Below are 21,842 nucleotides of genomic sequence, written 5' to 3' on the forward strand. Positions count from 1 at the left end.
AGTGTCTGTCTGTCTGTCATATCTATTTCTCGGACAGCCGCCTCTCAGCCACTGCTTCTGTACACCTCTGGACTCCAAAATTTCAACCTCAACTCAACCTCTTCTCTGACAGCAATACCTTCAAAATTAAAAATTAAAACAACCTTTTCTTCTTCTTCTTCTTGATGTTTCTCCTCCTTATCTAATCCAATCCTCACCTGCAATTGCTTCAAGCTTTGGTAATATAGCTTTACAATTTGTGCTCTTTAAGAATTTTAGAGGCAATGAAATCTTCAACTGTTCTTTCTTGAAAAAGGTTTGATAACTTCGTGTATGTTTTTGTGGGACTCAGCAATCATGAGAGTGCGCCATGTTTCAGTTTTGTTCATTTCAGTTTCTTTTACTGAGTCCATGCCCCAACTTTTTTTGATTTTATATTTGGGCCCTTGAGCTCAAGGTTGACTTGTTGAATTGTGTGATAGATGCTGGCATTGGTTGAATTTCACTATGTTTCTTTCTTTATTATTTCATTGAAGCTTTGAATGGTGTATATAGGACTCTTCATGAACTTTAGAAATGGTGCTCGAGAAGCCTTGAATGTTTTGATTTTCGAGCTGGGTCATGGTTATTTACATGTTTATGTGCCAAGCATCACCCTGCATGTGCTTTACTCTACTGGTTCTTGGTTTAGTGACAAGGTCGTTTAGATTTTGTTACAGGGAGAAAAAAATGGCTGGAAAATCGAACAAGACAAGGGGCAGGAAAGGGTCGCATAATGCTTCCAGTTCTTCCAATCATGCTGAACCGTCGGCCCAATCTGATGTTCCTGCAAAGCATAATGTGGAAGGTCCATCAGAATCTGCAAAAGCTGATGCTGCTGAAGTTCCTGCTGCCAGTGATTCAACTAATGCCAATCCTGAGGTGAAGGAGAATGATGCAGAAAATGATGGAAGCGAACTAAAGCAAGGTGAACCTAGTTAAAGATGTACTTTTGAAATGTTTCGTATTAAAGACTGCAAACTCATTTGTGGAGGCTTATATGGTAAGGTATTGAAGGGTAGGAGGCGCCAAAAAGTGCGCGCAGCGCTAAGCTGTTAACATTAGCAAAAGGAAACAGTAATCAATGTGACTATTTTGTAGCTACTTTCCTTATAATTTAGTTAATCAAGCATATGAATAACTGGAAAATGTTAAATTCCGGTGTTTGATCTGCAAAACCGTAAGATGCTTGCTGATTAAAGACATGAGGATCATAAAATAAAATTTCCCCCCATTTTAGCATCAAGATAGCTGGGCCCTTTTACCTCCATATAATGCTTTACTCACAATTTTACTACCAAAAATATTTCCAAGCATAACCTGAGTATTCCAAAATACATGCGGCGTCATTTTCGTTTATATGGTTGGTATTTAATTACAAAACGAAATAGATATACCTTAACATTTTATGTGGTATGTTTCTTCCTTCAACTACAGCTCATGTTTGTCAATAGCGGCATAGTATAGCGTAGTGGCCAAGACTCACTCTTTCCTCACTATTTTTGTTGTGAGAGCTACCATAGTAGCCCCTTTCCCACAAACTAAATAAGGTTCTAAAATTCATCCTGACAATGCATTTTATGTACTTTTGGGTATATCCTGCACTTTTTTCTTATTCTCTTCAATCACTCCCCTGGTACTATTTCTCTCGCTAGCTATTGTTTAGAATTTAAGGCCAAATTATCTGGCTTTTACAAACTTTCTTCTTGTGTTCATATAATTATATTAGACAAGACACGTTTGCAATGTCTATGTGAATCCTAGAGTTTGTTTTCCCAGTTATTTGGTGATTACTTTATTTCTAATATTTTGTGTTTTACATGATTTGAAACATTTTCTGTAGTTAGTTTTTGGTGATCACTTCATAACTAATATCCTTCTGACTTGATAGTGCAGGTGATCTTCACCTTTACCCTGTTACAGTCAAAGCACAAACTGGAGAGAAGCTTGAGCTTCAGGTGAGTTGACTTCATCAATAAGCTATTATTTGTTATTATGTCTTACTGAGTGCAAGAGATGTGTTGTTTGTACTCATTTTGTCCAGTACATTGAGCTAGCACACACCTCTTGCTATTGTATGTGGTGTGTTGGGTCCAATGAGTTGGGTTTGACACCTGATCTAATGGTAGATGAGTGTCTGTCGGCTTATTATACAAGACAAAATGAGTTCACAAAACATTTATCTTGTTCGAGATCTAATCTAATTATCTCAATTGGTTCTTATCAGTATAAAAGTTGTTTGAGTCTGCTTTTGGATCATTTAACTTTTTAAATTATTTATTGTATGAAGTTTACAGCTTTGCAATTCTATCTTTTTATTTTTTTTTATATGGTGCAATTCTATTTTATTATAACCATAACAGGTTTCGTCTAAGTAGTTCGATTGATTTACAGTTGAATCCAGGTGATTCTGTTATGGATATTAGACAGTTCCTTCTTGATGCTTCAGAAACATGTTTTATTACATGCTATGACTTGCTGCTTCACACAAAGGACGGGTCCACCCACCACCTCGAAGATTATAACGAAATTTCTGAGGTAGCTGATATTACCACTGGAGATTGCACCTTGGAAATGGTTCCTGGTATATCAACAAACTTCCGCTCTTGGAGCAATTATATACTTAGACTTAATTGCATTGCACTATAACACTTTGTCTTTGCAGCGATATATGATGATAGATCTATAAGGGCTCATGTTCACCGAACTAGAGAGCTGCTTTCGCTTTCTAATGTCCATGCTTCACTATCCACATCACTTACCCTACAGAATGATATAGCACAAAATAAAGTTGCAAATTCAGGAGGTAAGACAGTTCTCTTGCCCTTTGTAATATTTGGTATATTAGTTTGTATATTTTGTGTCCTATTCAGTTAACACTGTTTTGCATCTTCATATGTATCTAGATACTTCGAAACCTGAGGTTCCTGAGCTTGATGGACTTGGTTATATGGAGGATGTCTCTGGTTCATTGGGGAATTTGTTATCATCCCCTTTGAAAGATATTAAATGCGTAGAGAGCATAGTATTTTCATCCTTTAACCCCCCTCCGAGCTATAGAAGGTACCTTGAGAAACATCCTCCTCATTAATATCATTTCATAGGCTTTTTCATCAACAAAATATCATTTCATTTCCTCATTTTTTTATGGTGGAGTCTATGGTGCCTATGATTATGGTAGCAATGGTGAATTGGTGTTAATATGAACTTGCACTTTTTTATATTTTGGTAGCATTTTTTTTTATTTTTTAAAATAAAATGCGTTGTTAAATTGTAAAAAAGCGTTATTTTAATTTTAGCGACACTTTTAAGACACCATTGCCACTATAGCATAGGCACCATAGCATGCACCTTATTTTATATGCTTTTTAAAATGGCTGTTTTGCTATGCGCAGGCTTGTCGGAGATTTGATTTATTTAGATGTGGTAACTCTCGAGGGTAATAAATTTTGTATTACTGGGAGTACAAAACTTTTCTATGTCAATTCAAGCTCAGCAAACTCTCTTGATCCAAGGCCAAGTAAGGCCACTTTTGAAGCAACTACTCTTGTCGTACTCTTACAGAAGATTAGTTCCAAGTTCAAGAAAGGTAGTAAAGTGTACTTAAAGTTTCTCTAATTTGTTTTGGCAAGCTAAACTGATGACCATTTTATTTTTATTTTTTTTAAAGCTTTCCGGGAAATATTGGACGGTAGAGCTGCTGCCCATCCTTTTGAAAATGTGCAATCTTTGTTGCCGCCTAATTCGTGGCTTGGGCCATATCCCGTTCCTGGTAAGCGCTTGCTCTAGCTGTTTATTTTATCAGTGTTATCTTTTCAATTCTTTCTATGGTTGTAATAGTCGTCCCTCTTCTTTAGTGATAGTTGATATATTCTCCCCCATCTGTTGGTTTGGAGAGAAAATTGTTAAGTGAAGAGTCTTTATTTTATCACATCTAAAACTTGGTCCTGTTGGCTAGTTGGTTTTCATGCATTTTGAGATGCAAGCAAGGTCTTTAGCAAGTTGTGGGATATAATATCCCTTGATATTTTTCTCTATGAATGTATGGACATTTTTTGATATGCTATGAAGACCAAGAATAAGTGCCCGTGGAAATTTTGAAGACTTGGAATCTATGATGCTGTTATTATGGTACCTAACTACCTATGGTGGCTATTACTTGAAAAAGTGTAGCAAAAATTATAAGACATAACATGACGATATCATCTAGTAGGCTTCAAAAGCTTAAAGAAGAAATTATCAAGTTATCTCAAATAATTAATCAAAAAATGATGATTTTACCTAGTGTTAGTTCTAATGACATAGAATTTTTAAAATCAATACAAAATGATTTTATACAATATGTTTTATTTAATGAACTCAAAACCCTTAAAGAAACTATTTTTCTTGTGGAACTTAAAAAGATTGTCATCATAATAGTAATTTCTATATTGTAACCATACACATGATTCTCAACTAAATACCATAGTTTGTTTTTTTAAAGAAATATTAATGCATACATGTTATAAAAAGGATAAAGAAAAATTAGAAGAAAATTTTAATCATTAACTAATGAAATTGAGCAGTTATTTAAAAATTATTGTTCTGAAATTTTGGAAGCAGAACCAAATAATGAATTTTGAAAAAAGAAAAAGAAAGAACAAATATAAAAAAAAGTGTGACCAAATTCAAAAGTGTTGCATATACGTAAAAGAGAAATGCTCGAAGGCTATCAGAATTTATTGTTTTTGGCCATTACTTTTAGCCATCAACTCAATTCTTTTAGTCTAGTAATTCAACAACATACTTTTAGCCCACACTTTTAAACATTGATGACTAACTGGTGGCAAAAAACAATAAATTCTGATGGCCCTCTAGCCTTTCTCAACTTAAAATAGTAAAGAAGTGTGATCTTTGGCACCATAGGCACCATATTACTAGGCATCATAGAAGCCACTTTTTATTGGATCAAACTCTTCTAAAGTGAGGAGATTAGTATAGTGGGAAGTGAGGAGTTAATCATTCTTAAATTAAGATAGTGAAACTCACATATGATAGAAGTTACAAATCCAATGGTGACTCTTCACTTTATATTTTACCAATTTTCTCACTTTAGAGATCTTTGTTTGTCCCTTGTTATGAATTTAATTTTGATGCACGAAGTAATGTTACCAGTGAATCCAATTATGTAATACCATGTAAGAAAAAATAACTATCGCATAAATAGTCATCCAAGAAAACGGATGTGATTGGACGACTCTTTTATTATATCAGGTTTTGCTAATGGGTGCCCTGGCCGCTCTATATGGAAGCCAAAAAGGAAAAAGAAAATGAAGTTATTGATGCATTCAAAACATAAATAAAACTTTTACTTCTTTTTCTAAAATAACAAAACTTCCACTTTGAGCCTTTAAATAATGTTGTTACTTGTTAGCGCATTCATTCGAAAACCGTTATTATTTTTCTCAATACGACGCAACTGCTTTACAGTACATACTTCAGTAGTCTGACACATAGATCTTTGCAACATTTCAGTCATTAAATTAAATCGGAACAGCAAAAGGAATCAATTTTTTATCCTATTCTGGTAGCCTCTGATGGTCAATCTCTGTAACTCATTATGGATTCGAAACTTAAGTGATAATGAAGGATGATTGAGAAAATCAGCATGCTTTGAGTTATTGTAATAATAATTGATGCTAATTGTGTTTCTGTATATAAGTTGGATTAATCTTCAGAATGACAGGAACTTATTAAGCTTATTTGCATCTTGAGCGATACCTCTTTTCTTCTCTTCTAGAAATTTATGGAACATATCTTAATGTATTTTCTTTTTATTTCCTTTTGTTTAGACATCTCTTGTAGTATTGACTCAGGTGTGAATAAAAATTCTGATGCCGGCTTGATATATTTGCAATGTCATTTTCTTTGCTTTCAGATCACAGACGTGACGCGGCTAGAGCTGAGAATGCCTTGACTCTTTTGTATGGCAGTGAGCCAATTGGTATGCAAAGAGACTGGAATGAGGAATTGCAATCTTGTAGAGAATTTCCTCATACAACTCCACAGGAGAGGTACCATTATTTTCAAATTCATAAATTGAAACCTTTGGAGTTCTGCATGTTTTATATTGAGAATGACATAATCATCCGTTATCCTTGTTTCTTGGATGATTTTCCCATTACTGCAGGATATTACGGGATCGGGCACTTTATAAAGTGACATCAGACTTTGTTGATGCAGCCATCAATGGTGCTGTTGGAGTGATCAGTGGCTGCATTCCCCCAATAAACCCAACCGATCCAGAATGCTTTCACATGTTAGTGTTCTATAACTGTTCTGAAGCTTGAGCTATTTGCTACATATATACTTCATTTCCTTAGCATCTTGGTTTCTCCTGCATTGTCCAGAACCTTGGTGTTGTAGTTTGTATGACTTTTTATTATCTCTCATGTTGCACCTTTCTCCACAGAATAGGTTGCTTTGTACCTGGAACTTGGAAAATATTCAGCTAATTAATGTTATTTTATTAATAGGTATGTGCACAACAACATATTCTTCAGTTTTGCTGTTGATGCTGACCTTGAGAAGCTGTCAAAGAAACATGTAGATGCTAGTTTGAAAGCATGTGGCACTGTGCAAAGTTCTGATAAATCGTCTTATAATCCACCTCTTGGAGAAAGTCGTCAGGTTCCCAATGGGGGGAAAGATGATGGTTCAGTTTCAGAAGAACTTGTTAATGGCACAGAAATCACTGCCGATGGTTCAACTGAAACTCAGTTGGCTGAGAGCGAACAGGCAACATATGCTTCTGCAAACAATGATTTGAAAGGGACCAAAGCCTACCAGGAAGCTGATGTCGCTGGGCTGTATAATCTTGCTATGGCTATAATTGACTACAGGGGCCATAGAGTGGTTGCTCAGGTGTGTAGTCAAGCACAAACTGGCCTATTGATAACTTTATCCGTTCTTTGAAATTATGATGAATTGTCAGAGGTTATAAGCATGACAAGACATCAATTTATATTGAATATATGGATATATGAATTTATGTTCAGTTTCTTCCGTATTTTTTTTGAAGTCCCCATGCTCCATTGCATCAGTGACGTCTTGTTACCTGTTGCAGCATAGATGTTTGTAACATCTCAATATGACTGCTATTAGTATTGAGAAACCAATATGAAGGCTAGAATACTTTTAAGCTGAATCTAGGTGAACTAGTGGATTGGTTTACAAAGAATAACTTGATAAATGTTTTTGGAGTTCCTGATATAATCTATATGCTTCACTTTCTCAAATAATACTGTTTTATTTTCTTAAAAGAATGGCCAATACACACGTAATTAAGTAAACTCGTTAAATTGTTAAACTTTTCCACAGAGATATTTGATGGATTTTGGACTTGAAGTCAGCTTCTTCGTCCTTATAATTTAAAATAGATAAATCATTGTTCATAATTTAAATTGTGTTGTGATTGTGAAATTATATATTGTGCTGCAGAGTGTTTTACCTGGCATTCTTCAAGGGGACAAGTCAGACTCTCTCTTGTATGGCTCTGTTGATAATGGAAAGAAAATTTGCTGGAATGAAGAATTTCATTCTAAGGTAAGGAAGGTGGAACTTTAATTAACGAGGCTGTCAACTTTAAGTTTTAAGCGTTACTGTCTAGAACTATGTGAGGGACCATGCCTCCTACTCCGGGGTAATACCCATTGTAAGAATATTTGTTCAAGCCGAAAAGAACAGCTTTAACTTGTATTATACTATACTCTTATCTATAAATTGTAACCATATACTCTTTTTCCTTCTGTTCCACCTCTTGTAACTTAGCTTTTCTTATATTAGGTTGCAGATGCAGCCAAACGCCTTCATTTGAAGGAACATTCGGTCCTTGATGGATCTGGAAATGCTTTCAAATTAGCTGCACCTGTGGAATGCAAGGGAATTGTTGGTGGCGATGACCGGTAGTTGCTCGAGTTATTGTTATTTTACATTCTGTACACTGTTGATGACCTCCTTTCTGCGTAATTGTGTATGCATTATAGTATAGGGGTGCTTTCATACCACACTGAAGATTTTGGTTTGAATATTGTGGATATATTTATTTGAATATGAGATTTATTGTTTAAAAGTGTTATTGAATTTTGACATTAAATTATTGATTATAGTGTTCTAGTTTAATTGATCACATGTTCACAACTCGCATTTGTGTTATCTATTGTCTATTGCACAACATTCTTGCACTGATTCTGATCTCATTTTGTAAATTCTGTAACCAAATCAGGCATTATCTTCTTGATTTGTTGAGGGTGACTCCTCGGGATGCAAACTATACTGGACCTGGTTCTCGATTTTGTATCTTGAGACCAGAATTAATTACTGCCTATTGCCAGGTAAGCGGAATATTCTGACAACACTTCAGGATTTGTTATGAATACACAGTTTGACAGAACTCTGTGTCAATAGGCCCAAGCAGTGGAGACATCAAAATCTAAGGAGACAACTTCTCAAGAGGCTTCTAATGTGGCTGCAGATTCTGAAAATGCTGCTGAAGCTGACAAAGCGGTAAATATTGTACTGTAAATAATCATCCTTAACTTGGTGGGTTTTTTTCCTATGTTTTTTTTGGTTTTCTTTTAAAAATCATTTTGTTTGTTTCTTCATCCCTTCCTGCTTTTAGGGAAATATTGGCTCTTCTTTTTTGTATTCTTTAATTGTCTGATATGCAATGTATTTTGTTTTTATGGTATCTTATCCATTATGACCTTGTGAATTAATCATTTTCAACTATTTTGAAAAGAAGCCACTTGTTTCAACTTCATCTAGTGAGCATATCATTTTTGTGATTTCTGCACTTGTTTGAACACTACTGCATGGTGGCCTACAGTTTTTATTTTTAGCTTCTGTGGAACTAAAGTATAATTAAGATACATGGCAACTTGAGTATTTAATTGATAATTGAATTATGTTTCCAGCAGAAAGGCTTAATGTTGGAATGGAAAACCATAAGCATTGATTTGATGCTTCTTGTTTACTTCATTTTCATTTTTAATAAATAATGGTTATCTTGACAATATGATCCCTTTGACCTTGCATTTGTAGAAAACTGGTCATGTTTTATATACTTGATTGGTTGACCAGTTGAACATTCTGAAACATTGGTGGTAACAATATCCTGTTATTGCAACTCAGTATCATGTCAAATGATTTCATTAGTATCATTTGTGGGGATTAATGATATTTTCATGCTGATTATGCTCCTCCAATAAAGCATGTATCAACTGTGGTTATTTGCTTTGATTGTTTCTGCAGGACATTACAAAGGAAGAGAAAACAGTGACTAAGGAAGAGAAAACGGGGGATGCCAAAGAGCTTGTTTCGGCATCTGATGAGGCTTCAGATTGTCGTGAGGAAATTGTTTTTAATCCTAACGTTTTCACTGAATTCAAATTGGCTGGGGAACCCGAGGTCTTTTTTCAAATCTCCTCTTGTTTATCTGTTCCCATTTATCTCCATGTAGCCTGGATGTTCTTTCCATTTGAGAATTTTATTGATATCCTGGAGCATTTATTTTATTTATGTGTATTTGTTCGTATTCTTCAGGAAATAGCAGCTGATGAGGATAATGTGAGGAAAGTTAGTCTATATCTTACTGATGTTGTGCTTCCTAAGTTTGTACAAGATCTATGCACACTTGAAGTTTCACCTATGGATGGCCAGACATTAACCGAAGCACTCCATGCTCATGGAATTAATGTTCGCTATATTGGCAAAGTAAGCTTGGTCAATATTGCTCTAAAAGTTTAGTTGATCCAATGGATCAAGTGCCATTTCTTTTTGGTGGTTTTCCTGATAGATGTTTAATTTGTCATTTAATAATTCATGTTACTTTTTACCGTGAAAGGTGGCTGGAGGTACTAAACATCTGCCTCATCTATGGGATCTTTGTAATAATGAAATTGTTGTGAGATCTGCAAAGCATGTTATCAAGGTAAAAGAACAATTTTGAGCTTCAGCATTTTGGTACCTGTGTTTTTCTACTTTCGGTTTTGATTTTAATAATTCGGGAACAGTCATTGATCTTGTAATTCATGTTTGAACTGAACAGTCTGATTTTGAATTAGAACCGGGGGGGTCTCCACTATATCTAGATGTACTATGAATTTGTATAGGTTGTGACTGCTTCATAGCTAGGGTTGCCAAAAATTATTCATAGTTCCAAATTGCTTCCTAATTTAACACAATTTGAGTCAGAAAATGTTAGGGACTGTTTGGTTTCATTATTTTCTATTTTCATTCAGTCAAATGAGTCATTTTCCTGAATGAAGAGAAACTAGTCTAGAAATATACTAATGATCTACAGAAAGGTAAAAATATACTTGGATAGATGTGGAAGAAAACAATATTATAAAGAATGTTTTCTGAATGTTAAGTTTCAAAAATTCGGATTTGATGTATTCAGTGTTTCTTTTGAAATATTCCGGAGCGGATGTAATGGTTTGTTGGTAAATGTCATGAAACACGAATTAATTCACTTTTTTCTTTGCAAGGCTCCTGTATTCGTTTACTCATACATTAGCTCATTCATTTTCTTTTCCCAAAAAATTCAATACTGCTTGCTCTGACTCTCCAATATAATAAGAGAATTAAATTTGTTTGCTGCAAGGTTTAAACGCAGCCTAATGTGCTTACAACTAGTGCGCTTTGCAGTTGTGGCACACACAATTACGATTCAACTACTGCATCTTGAAAATTGAAACCAAATATCTTTTCACTTTTTTCTATATCTGAACAGAATATATTTTTATAGAACATTTTCTAAAATCTGAAAATATGAAATTGAAAATAAGTGGCTAAAAGTAGTAAATGTTTTTCATAAACCAATTGCACCCTTATTTGTTCTACTACTACTTGTTAGATGTCAGGGTTGGCCTGTCCTAAGTTATATCATTTTTCTTACAAGGGTCTGCAGATGGCCCTTGATTTTGTTTCATGAATTCCAGTCCACGAGAAATGTGATAGACTTTTTTTGATACTAATATGTAATATGTTGGTCATATTGCTCGCATTAAGCCGTATTTTAGAAATCACTTCACCTAATTCAGATTCACTGATAATTAAATGATATTAAACATTTTGCTTCTGAGATTTCATGACTTTTTCATTTCTTCTAATCATGTACTAATCGCAGGAATTGTTGAGAGAAACAGAGGATCATGATCTTGCATTGGCTGTATCTCATTTCTTGAACTGCCTATTTGGAAATTGTCAAGCATCCGGTGGAAAAGTTACTCCTAATGGTGCACAATCCAAAACTCCCAAGAAGGCAAGTCCAGAATGGTTCACTTTTTAAGATAACTGGAGCTAAACTTTCCTAATTTGCTGTTCTTTGAGCCATGATTACCTTAATTAATTTGTGAACTCTGCTTTTGTCTTCATATGATGTACAAATCACTGTAAATTCCTGTCAAATCTTATACACTACAAAGTTTTTGGTGGATTAATTTCTAACTCTTACTTTTATATTTACAGGAACATGCTGGGCATCGATCTACAGGAAAGAAAGGGCAAGCACGATGGAAAGGCAGGACATCTTTGAGGAAGAGTCAACCTTTATACATGAATATGAGCTCTGAAGCCTTATGGTCAGAAATTCGAGAATTTGCAATGGTCAAATATGAGGTACCAATTATTTTTTAACGAAAGATTTAGTTGTTAACCATGACTTTGGATTATTATTGGTTTTCTATGTGATGTTTGCTTAATAGGTCTGCATTCCGTTATAACCCTATATATAATCAATATGCTCACTTCTTTAGCGGTGTACAAGGACATCTGTGTTTCTTTCCTTCTTATCATATCATTACATCTATATATCTGTTACTTAAACTGTAATTTCAACTCAATTTGCTGCAGTTTGAGTTGCCAGAGGATGCAAGGTCACGTGTAAAGAAAATTTCTGTTCTACGTAATTTTTGTCAGAAGGTAAGTGTACAATTAGTTATGGTTCATTCAATTCATAGGTGAATTTGTCAGTGCCGTACATAACTTATGCTGAATATTCATTTCTGATCTTTCAATACTTCCAACTCCATGAAGCTTTTGAAGAATTCGTTCCTTTTTAATCTTTGCTTTCAAGCTGTGCTTCTTTGGTGATGCTGCTTTAATGAAAAGAAGCATATGATATGTTAGGATATCTTTTCCTTCGTTTTTTCTGAAAATAGTATTAGATTTCCTATTACATACATTATTTTCATATTTTGGTGCAGTTATTTCGGTCTTTCTGTATTCGCTGAAGTTCTGCAGTGCATGCTCGCTGTTGCTGTCATATATATAAAAATTTGTTGAATTAATAGAACTGTACTGTCACATTTTGCCATTCTATCTTAATGCTTATATACTTGCTACTTGAGTATGCGTCAGCATGTCTTAATAATACTTGGTTTTCAGGTTGGTATATCTGTTGCAGCTCGTAAATATGATCTTAATTCTGCAACGCCTTTCCAAACATCAGATGTCTTGGATCTCTGTCCAGTGGTCAAGCATTCAGTTCCCACCTGTTCTGAAGCCAAAGAACTAGTAGAAACAGGAAAGCTTCAATTAGCTGAGGTATCTAACGTGCTTTGTATAATATATATAATAAATGCATTTGAGCCACAGGAGCGAGCTAACAATTGAGGGATTTTTTGTAGTTAAGTTACAGGCTTATAGCTTTCATTAAGCTGGAGGTGTAATTTATTTATTGGTTGAAGTTGTTATAAGGATGGAATTTACAGAAGAGGATAAGCCATCCTCACATAGATACCAAGAATATAGCGAAGATCTAAAAAGTTTAACTACGTAGCAATTCATGTGAATCCCTGTGAATATCAGCTAAGTCCCCATTAAAAAGACATTGTGCTGAGCACCAAAAGAAATCCACAAAGGATAATTCGTCCCAAATAGAATCGATAGAAAAATTGCATCATTGAAACCCTGGAGTACCTTCCAACCTAATACACAAAGGCACTACAAAAGCCCTGGATTTCTACAAAATCTTTGCTTCTTTACATGATCCAAAACCTCTGAAATTACGTGAGTAGAAACTGATGTAGGTTTATAGGGCTAATCCTCAATTTCTTACAGATATCCAACTCGACTAATTCACAGAGATCTCACTGTGGAACATTCCAAACCACACATTTTGCAAATTTTAGAACATGTAATTAGTGTTAATCCGATAAAAAACAGTGGTCCCATAAACCCAAATATTTTAATAGATAGCTTTCTTCTTTAGCTTGCATCCTCATGACTAAGCTTTAAATCTTTGGGCATGTTTGTTACTGTAAAATAATTTTGTAGTTTTACTTCCCCTGCCCCAATGCACCATAAAAGAGCCCCGAGGCTGGGTTTTTTCCAACAAAAATGAACTGTTGTTTGATTTTTCCTCTGATGCAGGGAATGCTCAGTGAAGCCTACACATCATTTTCAGAGGCGTTCTCAATTCTACAACAGGCATGAAATTTCCATTTTCTTTTTTTGACTCCTCTCGGAATTATTTTGTGCATAAAATAATTTTTCTTAAATGCACTGCAGGTTACTGGCCCTATGCATCGTGTGGTTGCCAACTGCTGTCGGTATGTCTATTTATTTCTAGTGGGTTTGCATGTTCTTAAAAATTCTTTATTTTAATGGCAGTTCTTGCAAAGGTAGACTTGAGATAATAACCACAATCTGCAATTCTTCATTTCTTGCAAGGGTAAACTGAGATATGGACATATAATTATTCTCATGTTGAAATGGATCTGATAGTGTGTAATATTATACTTAATTTCCTCCAAGAACTCCTCTAGTAAGTAGTAACTGATATCAGTGAGGACTGAGGAATCAATGCCTAGGAAGCCATTATGTGATAAGATAAAACTCAAAATCGGATAGAAGAAAAACAGGCACAGTTTCTTCGAGAGATCTGTTACATCTCGCAAAATCTCATTCAGAAATTACTTACCTCTATCATTCTTCCCTCAACGTTTATATTTCCCACACACTGTCAATTCTTTCCTAACACACACTGCTCTCCCTTTCTTGGGATATATTAGTTATAGCTTTAAACCCTTCTTTAAACCCTTCTTTTGCCCCTTTTTCTCACATGTTGTATTGTAAGATTGCCCAACACGTTATTTTTTGTTGTTGATGCCTTGTAAAGTTTAAGAGTTATAGCAAACTTTGGATCTTCCATTTATAGGTTCAAATTTTTGTTGAAGCACATACATCTAGTGAATTTTGTCTCAATTAAATTATTGAATTTCAGGTATCTTGCCATGGTTTTATATCATGCTGGAGACATGGCTGGGGCTATAATGCAACAGCATAAAGAACTAATAATAAATGAACGTTGTCTTGGTTTAGATCATCCCGATACTGCACACAGGTATTCCCTGCTCTCAATCTTTTTGGTTAATCTGTATAATGTTTTACTATTTCTGTATTTTTTTAGTCCTTGTATTTTTACATTATTTAACTAACTGAAATTACCAAAAGAATCCCCCCTACCCCCCCCCCTCTCTCCCGTTCCCCACAACAACAAAAAATTGTAATGGTTAAAATTGTTCACCTTGTTTTTATTTCATATATTTGACCATTTATTATAATTAAAATATTTTTTATTTTTATATAGAAAGATTTTAATTAAAGAGAATGTACAGAAGAGGACGACACAGTTATCTTTTTATTATAGGTGTTCATGTATTTTGCTCTATAGTTTCCATGTGATCGGGATTCACAACCCTCCTCTTTTATGTGAGTTTGGTGTATGTTTTCGCCCGATGATATTGCCCATTTAGGTAAATCAAGGGAAGATTTAAATGAGAAGTTGGATCTGACATGTTTTGGAAATACATGGTTTACGCATAAATCGCAATAAGACAAAAGTATATGGAGTGTAAGTTTAGTAAGGAAGAGGAAAATTTAAGAGATTTAAATATTTTGGTTATGTTATTCAAAGTGGAGGAGTGATTCATGCTTCATATACAATAAAAGGTTAATTTCATTAGACAAGTTATATTGTATGGAATGGAGTGTTAGGTGGTAAATGGGGAGCATGAGCTTAAGCTTAGTGTGAGATGAGGATGTTTCTGTGTAAGTGGTTATACTCTTATGGACATAATAAGAAATCAGGTCGAGAGGAAAAAAAATTGGAGCAGTTCTTATTGTAGAAAAGATGGTGAAATCTCATTTTAGGAGGTTTGGACATGAGAGGAGAAGAGCAATAGAGCATCTGGCCAAAAGGGTAGATCGGATGGGAGATAAACCCATGGTTAGGTGCAAAGGGAAACCTAAGAAGACTCTGCATGCGGTGATCAAGAAAGATATAAACACAAATGTGCTTACTTTAGATATATATATATATATATATATATATATATATATATATATATATATATATATATATCCATGTTGCTGGTCATGCTTAGTAGGACAAGATTTTGTTGTTGTTGTTCATTTTTTTTTAGGAGTGTTTGGTCATGTGTACTTTTTTTTGGGGGGGGGGGGGGGGGGAGGTATATCGCACATATTATGGGACAGCTTGTTCATTGTTTTGTTAACATGGCAATATAGGAACACTTTTAATTACATGGTGATACAAGGTTGGGTATCTGTAAAAATCCCGGACAATTACAGTGCATCAAGATTAAATAAATGTTAGTTGGATCTTAAAACCTTAAATATCTTCTCATATTGGTTCAAGGTGTGCTACTTTTATCAATGTTGCAATGATGTATCAGGACATAGGAAAGATGAACACAGCTCTTCGATATCTGCAAGAAGCATTGAAGAAAAATGAGAGGCTTCTTGGTGAAGAACATATTCAAACTGCAGTTTGTTATCATGCTCTTGCCATTGCATTTAATTGTATGGGTGCTTTCAAGCTTTCTCACCAGGTATGTATTGCCTCAAAGTTGGTTTCTGTTGGTAACAGTAGGTGGTTAACTGATTTGCGCATTTGATTTACAGCATGAGAAGAGAACATATGATATACTTGTCAAACAACTTGGTGAAGACGATTCAAGGACGCGTGACTCACAAAACTGGATGAACACATTCAAGATGCGTGAGCTGCAGGTACAAAATATTTGTTTTCCAATTGGCTGAGAACTTTTATATTTCCGAATAATATCAGTTTACTCGTAGTTCTTACCTAAAGAATTTGTTTCTCAAATCTCAAGTATCACTTCATTCTCGTACTTTATGATTCACTTGTGGCTTATCCTGACAGACAAATGCCCAAAAGCAGAAAGGTCAAGCTCTGAATGCAGCTTCAGCTCAGAAAGCTCTTGATATCTTAAAGGTACCACGTGTTCTTTCTATATAGCATAGACTTTTTGCAACCAATCTTGAGTAGTATGCATTTTGGTTGATTATTAATGAGAGAACAACCTTGTCGAAAAGGTTACACTCGTCTCTTCCATTTCGTTGGCTTTTCCTTCTGTTAGTTATACATGAGTTTAATGTTGTGGATTCATATCATAGAACTTTTATCTCTTCAAGACACAATGCATTGCTTTGTTTCTTCTCCTGACAATCGGGATTATAACGACAGGCGCACCCTGATTTGCTACATGCATTCCAAGCTGCTGCTGTTGCTGGAGGATCTGGAAGTTCAGGTGCCTCTGCCAACAAGTCCCTAAATGCTGCAGTAATGGGTGAGGGTCTCCCAAGAGGAAGGGGAATCGATGAAAGGGCTGCGCGTGCAGCTGCAGAAGTCAGGAAGAAGGCTGCAGCAAAGGGTTTGCTACTACGACCACATGGTGTGCCAGTGCAAGCCATGCCACCCCTTACCCAACTTATGAACATTATAAATTCAGGCATGACCCCGGATAGCGGGGCAAGCGGTAACGCAGAGGGAGCAAATGAAACAAATGATGTTCCTTCAACCGATGCAGTGGATGGCAAGAAAGACCAGTCACTACCTAAGCCAGAAGCCCCTGTTGGATTAGGCAAGGGGTTGTCATCATTGGATGCCAAGAAACAAAAGCCAAAACCAAAGGCTGGCGCTTGAAATTTTGTAACATATATAAGATTTCCCTTGTTTCGAGCTTAGAAATTCTTTTTGAGCTGCTTGGGTTGACTAGTAACCTTTTTTTCCTGTGTTTTCACTCCCTTTTTCATATGGGCTCCGTATAAGGCATCCATGGTGATAGGTGAATGAAGGTGAGGTGCTTGTGATATCAGCACAATTTTTTTTCCTCCTTTTTCATCTGATTATTTAATGAGAATTTTCTAGTAAACTAAACGATTAGCATATATAGGGTAATAATTGTTTCATTTTGATGAAATTTCTTGTATTTGTAACCAAATTTGGTTGTCAATAGAATTTAGACAAATTCAGTGCATAATACAAAATTTGTAGAAGATTTTGATCGCGGAATCTGTGGAAAAACAATATCTTGGGAAATGTTTATGCCCTTGGGAAATTGTACAATCATGGTACATGTGCAACAAAAATCAGTTATCAAATTATTTATATAGAGTATATGTGAAAATAAAAACTATATATTTAAAATATCATAGAAAAATATGTATTTAGACATAAATACATAGTGATTAATTTGGTTGATTATTTTTATACATATAACATTTTGGATGTTGTAAATATCCTTTTATCCACCAAATTAAATATATCAATTTTTGTTACATTTGATATATTAATACAATTTAATTTTAATCAAGAGGGTGACAATTATAAATTGGCAGTAAATCTTGTGCATATTACATGAGACAAATGATCATTTCAAATTCAAGTATAAGATTCGAGTCAATTTTTTTTAGCAAAAGCATTAGATTTTTATTTTGGTTTTATGTATATCATTTTAAAAATGCTGGACTTTCAAGTTTTTTATCAACTAAGTTGTTAAAAATAAATAAAAACCTACTCACGTGCCACTCTCTCTCTTTTATTATGTTCAGTCTCTCTTTTTTAACGAATAACGGTTTACTCTCAACACCTCGTTCTTTCTTCTTTTTTTATTTTTCACTGTATTGTACTGCATTTTTTGTGCATTTTATTTAGAATTTTACGTTAATTACATCTTGTCTTAGAATTTTTCAATCTACAATGCAATGCTTGTAAAATTGGATTTGAGTTTTAATTAAATATGCAAATCTTCGATGATAATAAAAAATCGTAGTCTAGATGAGTTAAATTATTGTTAGGGCATCTATAAAATAGTCTCTCTAAATTGGAATCCGTCCCACACCGTCGAAGAATAGGACGCGACCCACAACTGCACCAATACGGAACCTTTTCACTTCTGTCACTGTAACACCCTAACTTTTAGCACGTCATGATTGTACCAAAAGTGAAGCATTACTAACATGTTTTCCGTATTTACTATTTAATATTGAACCTTTAGTTCAATTTCACGTTTCAATTTTTAGGAAAAAGCCAAAAAGTTTTGTTTTTATTAATTAAAATCATATATGAAAGATCTCTAAGCAATACTAGTCACATAGTTATTAATAATAATAAATATCATACAAAAGAATTCAAATGAAACTCAGATACAACTCCTATCCCTCTGTATAAAATAAAATCTTAACTAACAAAGGTGAGAGAATTCTAAGAAAGCAACTCAACACAAACTTGACTCAAATAAGACTAATAATCGCTCGCAGCTTTAAACTGAGTTTTCGAATCTGTGTCACTGAAAGGGTGGAAAATTTTTGGGTGAAAACAAACCACGCGTTCTCATTAGGGAATAAGAATGCCGTAAGTGTAATGAAATAAAATGCAAATAATTAATTTTACTCAATAAAACTATATTTTTATCAAACCTTTTGAAAATAATTTTTACTACTACTTTATATAATTAATTATCTTCTTTAAATTTTCTGAACTTAAGACAAATCTCAATCAAGATAAGCAAACACAATCAAATGTAAATGTGCAAACAATGATGATGCATGTCTAGTCCTATCGCAGGTACTGTGTTCATTTTTCGGTTTTGACTCGCACACGATGCAATCTGACTCGCAAGTCAGATAAGGCATTCCAGCGGCATAACCTTTGCAAGTTTTTACTTCTTGCAGGCGCTGATTCTCTAGTTGAAGTATGCCGAACATGACCTCTGCAAGTACTTGCAGGCGCTGATTCTCCAGCTGAAACATGTGCCACATTCTCCTGGAAGCCATTCCATACACACGGACATCCCCGCACAATCATTCACATATAAATCCCACGGCCTCCAGTGAGCATTACATATCGCCGTCCTCACTAAACTGTCTCTATTGTGTTAAGTGAGCGTTACGTATCGCCGTCTTCACTAGACACTTGGCACTAAAGCCCAAGAACACTCAATATCTTTTCAGTCACTGTTCTCTGCTCTTCTGTGGCAGAAGTCCCTTTACTTAATAAACCGAATTCAAGTTATTTTTATTTAAAACCAGCACCTCTCTTTATAACCTTTCCAAACCTCCGAAACCACTTTACTTACAACAAATTCTTCTTTCATACAAAAATCAGTTCTTTCTTAACCATGATTTTTCCAACCCAACTTCAAAACCATTTCAGATTTAAACCTCTTTAAAAGAATCATTTATTAAGTAAATCTCACGGCAGGGTCTCGAGACTTTAGGGAGGACGACAGTCAAACTCAAAATATAAAGTCTTTCTTAATAAATCAAACACAAACGTAAATCTTTTTTTAATAAATCAAAAGTCAAATAATACAATTTTTTAAGTCCAACCTTTTTCAAGTCCAATCTTTTCGGGTTCTAACCGAACCATTCTCAACCTCTTTTCAAACATTTCCAAAATCAGAAATCATTTTCAAATCTCAGTTCAATACCAACAAATCAAACCGACTTTCCAACTCAACAATCAGAATTCTCAGCATTCCTAAACAATTAAGAAATCAAACAATTCAAATTTATCATTCAGTCATTTCAAAGTCCAAACAATCATAAATTATTTGCAAATATTCAATTGACTTTCATGACATTCATAAATTAAAAACAGTTAATTTCAACATGAAATCCTCTACTTTCGTACGAAATCAGAATTAACGAAAATTTTGGAGAAGCTTTCTGACCGAATTAATGAAAAAGAAAACGTCAGAAATCATCTGTGTCTCCTAAAACTCCAATTGACCATACTCAAAGGAAAGAGGAGCTACGTCACCGTCAACTTCTACTGGACAAAAGTAACGTCAACGTATAGAAGAGGAGGATACGAACACCTTTATCGAATTAGAATTTTAATTGGAATTACGAATCTAAACAAATCGAAGCCGGAAGATAAAAAAAATCACGGTTCTCTCTCTTTCTCTCTCGGTCACGTTCTTCTCTTATCTCTTCATATTGCTTCGGTGGTGATTATCAAACAAATGAAAGATGATGATAGGTGCTTAAGGAAATAAAAGGAATAGGTGTCACATTATGTATACATATACATATATGTAAACAAGCTATATGAGTTTGCCTTTTTCTTGATTTTTGTTTTCTTAATGGCTTAAGCCAAAAAAAGAACCAAGGAAATTAATATTAAATAATAATACTAATCAAAGTATCATAGTTCCATTAAATGAAGGATCAGTTGTACACGGTCATATATATATATATATATATATATATATATATATAAAAGGGCCAAGTTTCATTTCTTTTTTTTTATTATATGTACATAATGGATTCATTTATAATAATAATAATAATAATAATAATAATAATAATAATAATAATAATAATAGTTTAACTTAATTTTGTCTATTAAAATAATTTTTAATAAATAATTTAAATTAATAAAATAAGTCATAATTAAATTAGATTTCAATAATTATAAAATTTTATTTAATTATTTTTGTTAAAAATAATTTTTTTTAAAAATTACATTTCAATATAATATTTTAACTCACAAATAGCTAATTATTTAATTTTAAAAAATTTTGGGTCTTATGCGTTTTTCATCCAATCACCATGCGAACGAGCTTTGCTAGAACTACCTGAGTTTTGGCTGCTGCTTCCCAACATCCTTCCCAACTCTTGGAACGACTACTATGATTTGAGAGAATTGAGGCTGCACTAGGTTTTATTTTCATACATTATGAGAGTTTCATTTGATGCCTTGAAAATTTTGACCACGTCGTCTAACCGTTACGTCATTTAAAATTGCTAGGTCGGATTTTTGGTGACGAAAAATGACGTAAGGGTTAAATTGAGGAATAGGTACAGATCAAAATTTCAAAGTACAATTAGAGTCAATTGAAACCTTGAGAGCTAAATTGAGTCGGAGTCAAATTTCAGGGATTATTTTGAGTATTAAATCCTTGTTTTTCTGGTGTTAATTTATGTAGTTATGACAAACTAACAAGAGTTGTGTTGTAAGTTCGTGCATATCACACAAGATGTTGGAACAAGTTGGTTAAAAAATATAAACTTTAGATGACGCTTTTTTATCAACTCTATTTTTAGTATATATTTTTTCTCAGAGGAGGAAAGGGTGTGTGTCAAGAAGACATGTTATCTTTGACGATGGAGTTGAACCAATTACTATTTTATTTTGTTGTCTGAAATTTTTTAAGAATAACCATAGCCAGCATGCTGAAGTCCACATGCAACGCCTACCGGAAGAAAAGGTCCAAATACAAAGTAGTTGATCAAACAGCACCTGAGTGCAATCAAAGAACATGCACATAAACGAACTTCGATTGGTGTAGTAGTTAGTTTACTAGTCCTCTTAAATGGAGTTCCAATCTACGATAAATTAGTTCTTAGCCTGTCGGACTGGAAAATACCATAAGAACAAAAAATAAAAAATAAAAGAACAAGCACAGTTGCAAACAGGTATTTTTTTTTTTAATTAAGTGACT

At 34.2% G+C, this 21,842-nt stretch overlaps 1 protein-coding gene across 1 annotated transcript; it reads left to right on the forward strand.

Moving 5' to 3' along the window:
- On the forward strand, positions 1–17,437 carry LOC130946005 (clustered mitochondria protein-like). The gene is made up of 30 exons (XM_057874689.1): positions 1–218; positions 687–946; positions 1,915–1,976; positions 2,413–2,602; positions 2,684–2,824; positions 2,925–3,081; positions 3,414–3,607; positions 3,689–3,790; positions 5,936–6,071; positions 6,188–6,316; positions 6,534–6,921; positions 7,498–7,602; positions 7,843–7,961; positions 8,282–8,390; positions 8,464–8,562; positions 9,310–9,465; positions 9,601–9,771; positions 9,902–9,988; positions 11,189–11,323; positions 11,530–11,679; positions 11,914–11,982; positions 12,448–12,606; positions 13,435–13,491; positions 13,573–13,613; positions 14,288–14,499; positions 14,820–14,877; positions 15,725–15,917; positions 15,991–16,098; positions 16,253–16,324; positions 16,577–17,437. The coding sequence occupies exons 2-30, from the start codon at positions 709–711 to the stop codon at positions 17,033–17,035; spliced, it is 4,296 nt and encodes a 1,431-aa protein (XP_057730672.1). The 5' UTR covers positions 1–218; positions 687–708; the 3' UTR covers positions 17,036–17,437.
- The last annotated feature ends 4,405 nt before the right edge of the window (positions 17,438–21,842 follow it).

Source organism: Arachis stenosperma, chromosome 8, assembly GCF_014773155.1.
Source record: "Arachis stenosperma cultivar V10309 chromosome 8, arast.V10309.gnm1.PFL2, whole genome shotgun sequence".
Classification (NCBI taxonomy): Eukaryota; Viridiplantae; Streptophyta; class Magnoliopsida; order Fabales; family Fabaceae; genus Arachis; species Arachis stenosperma.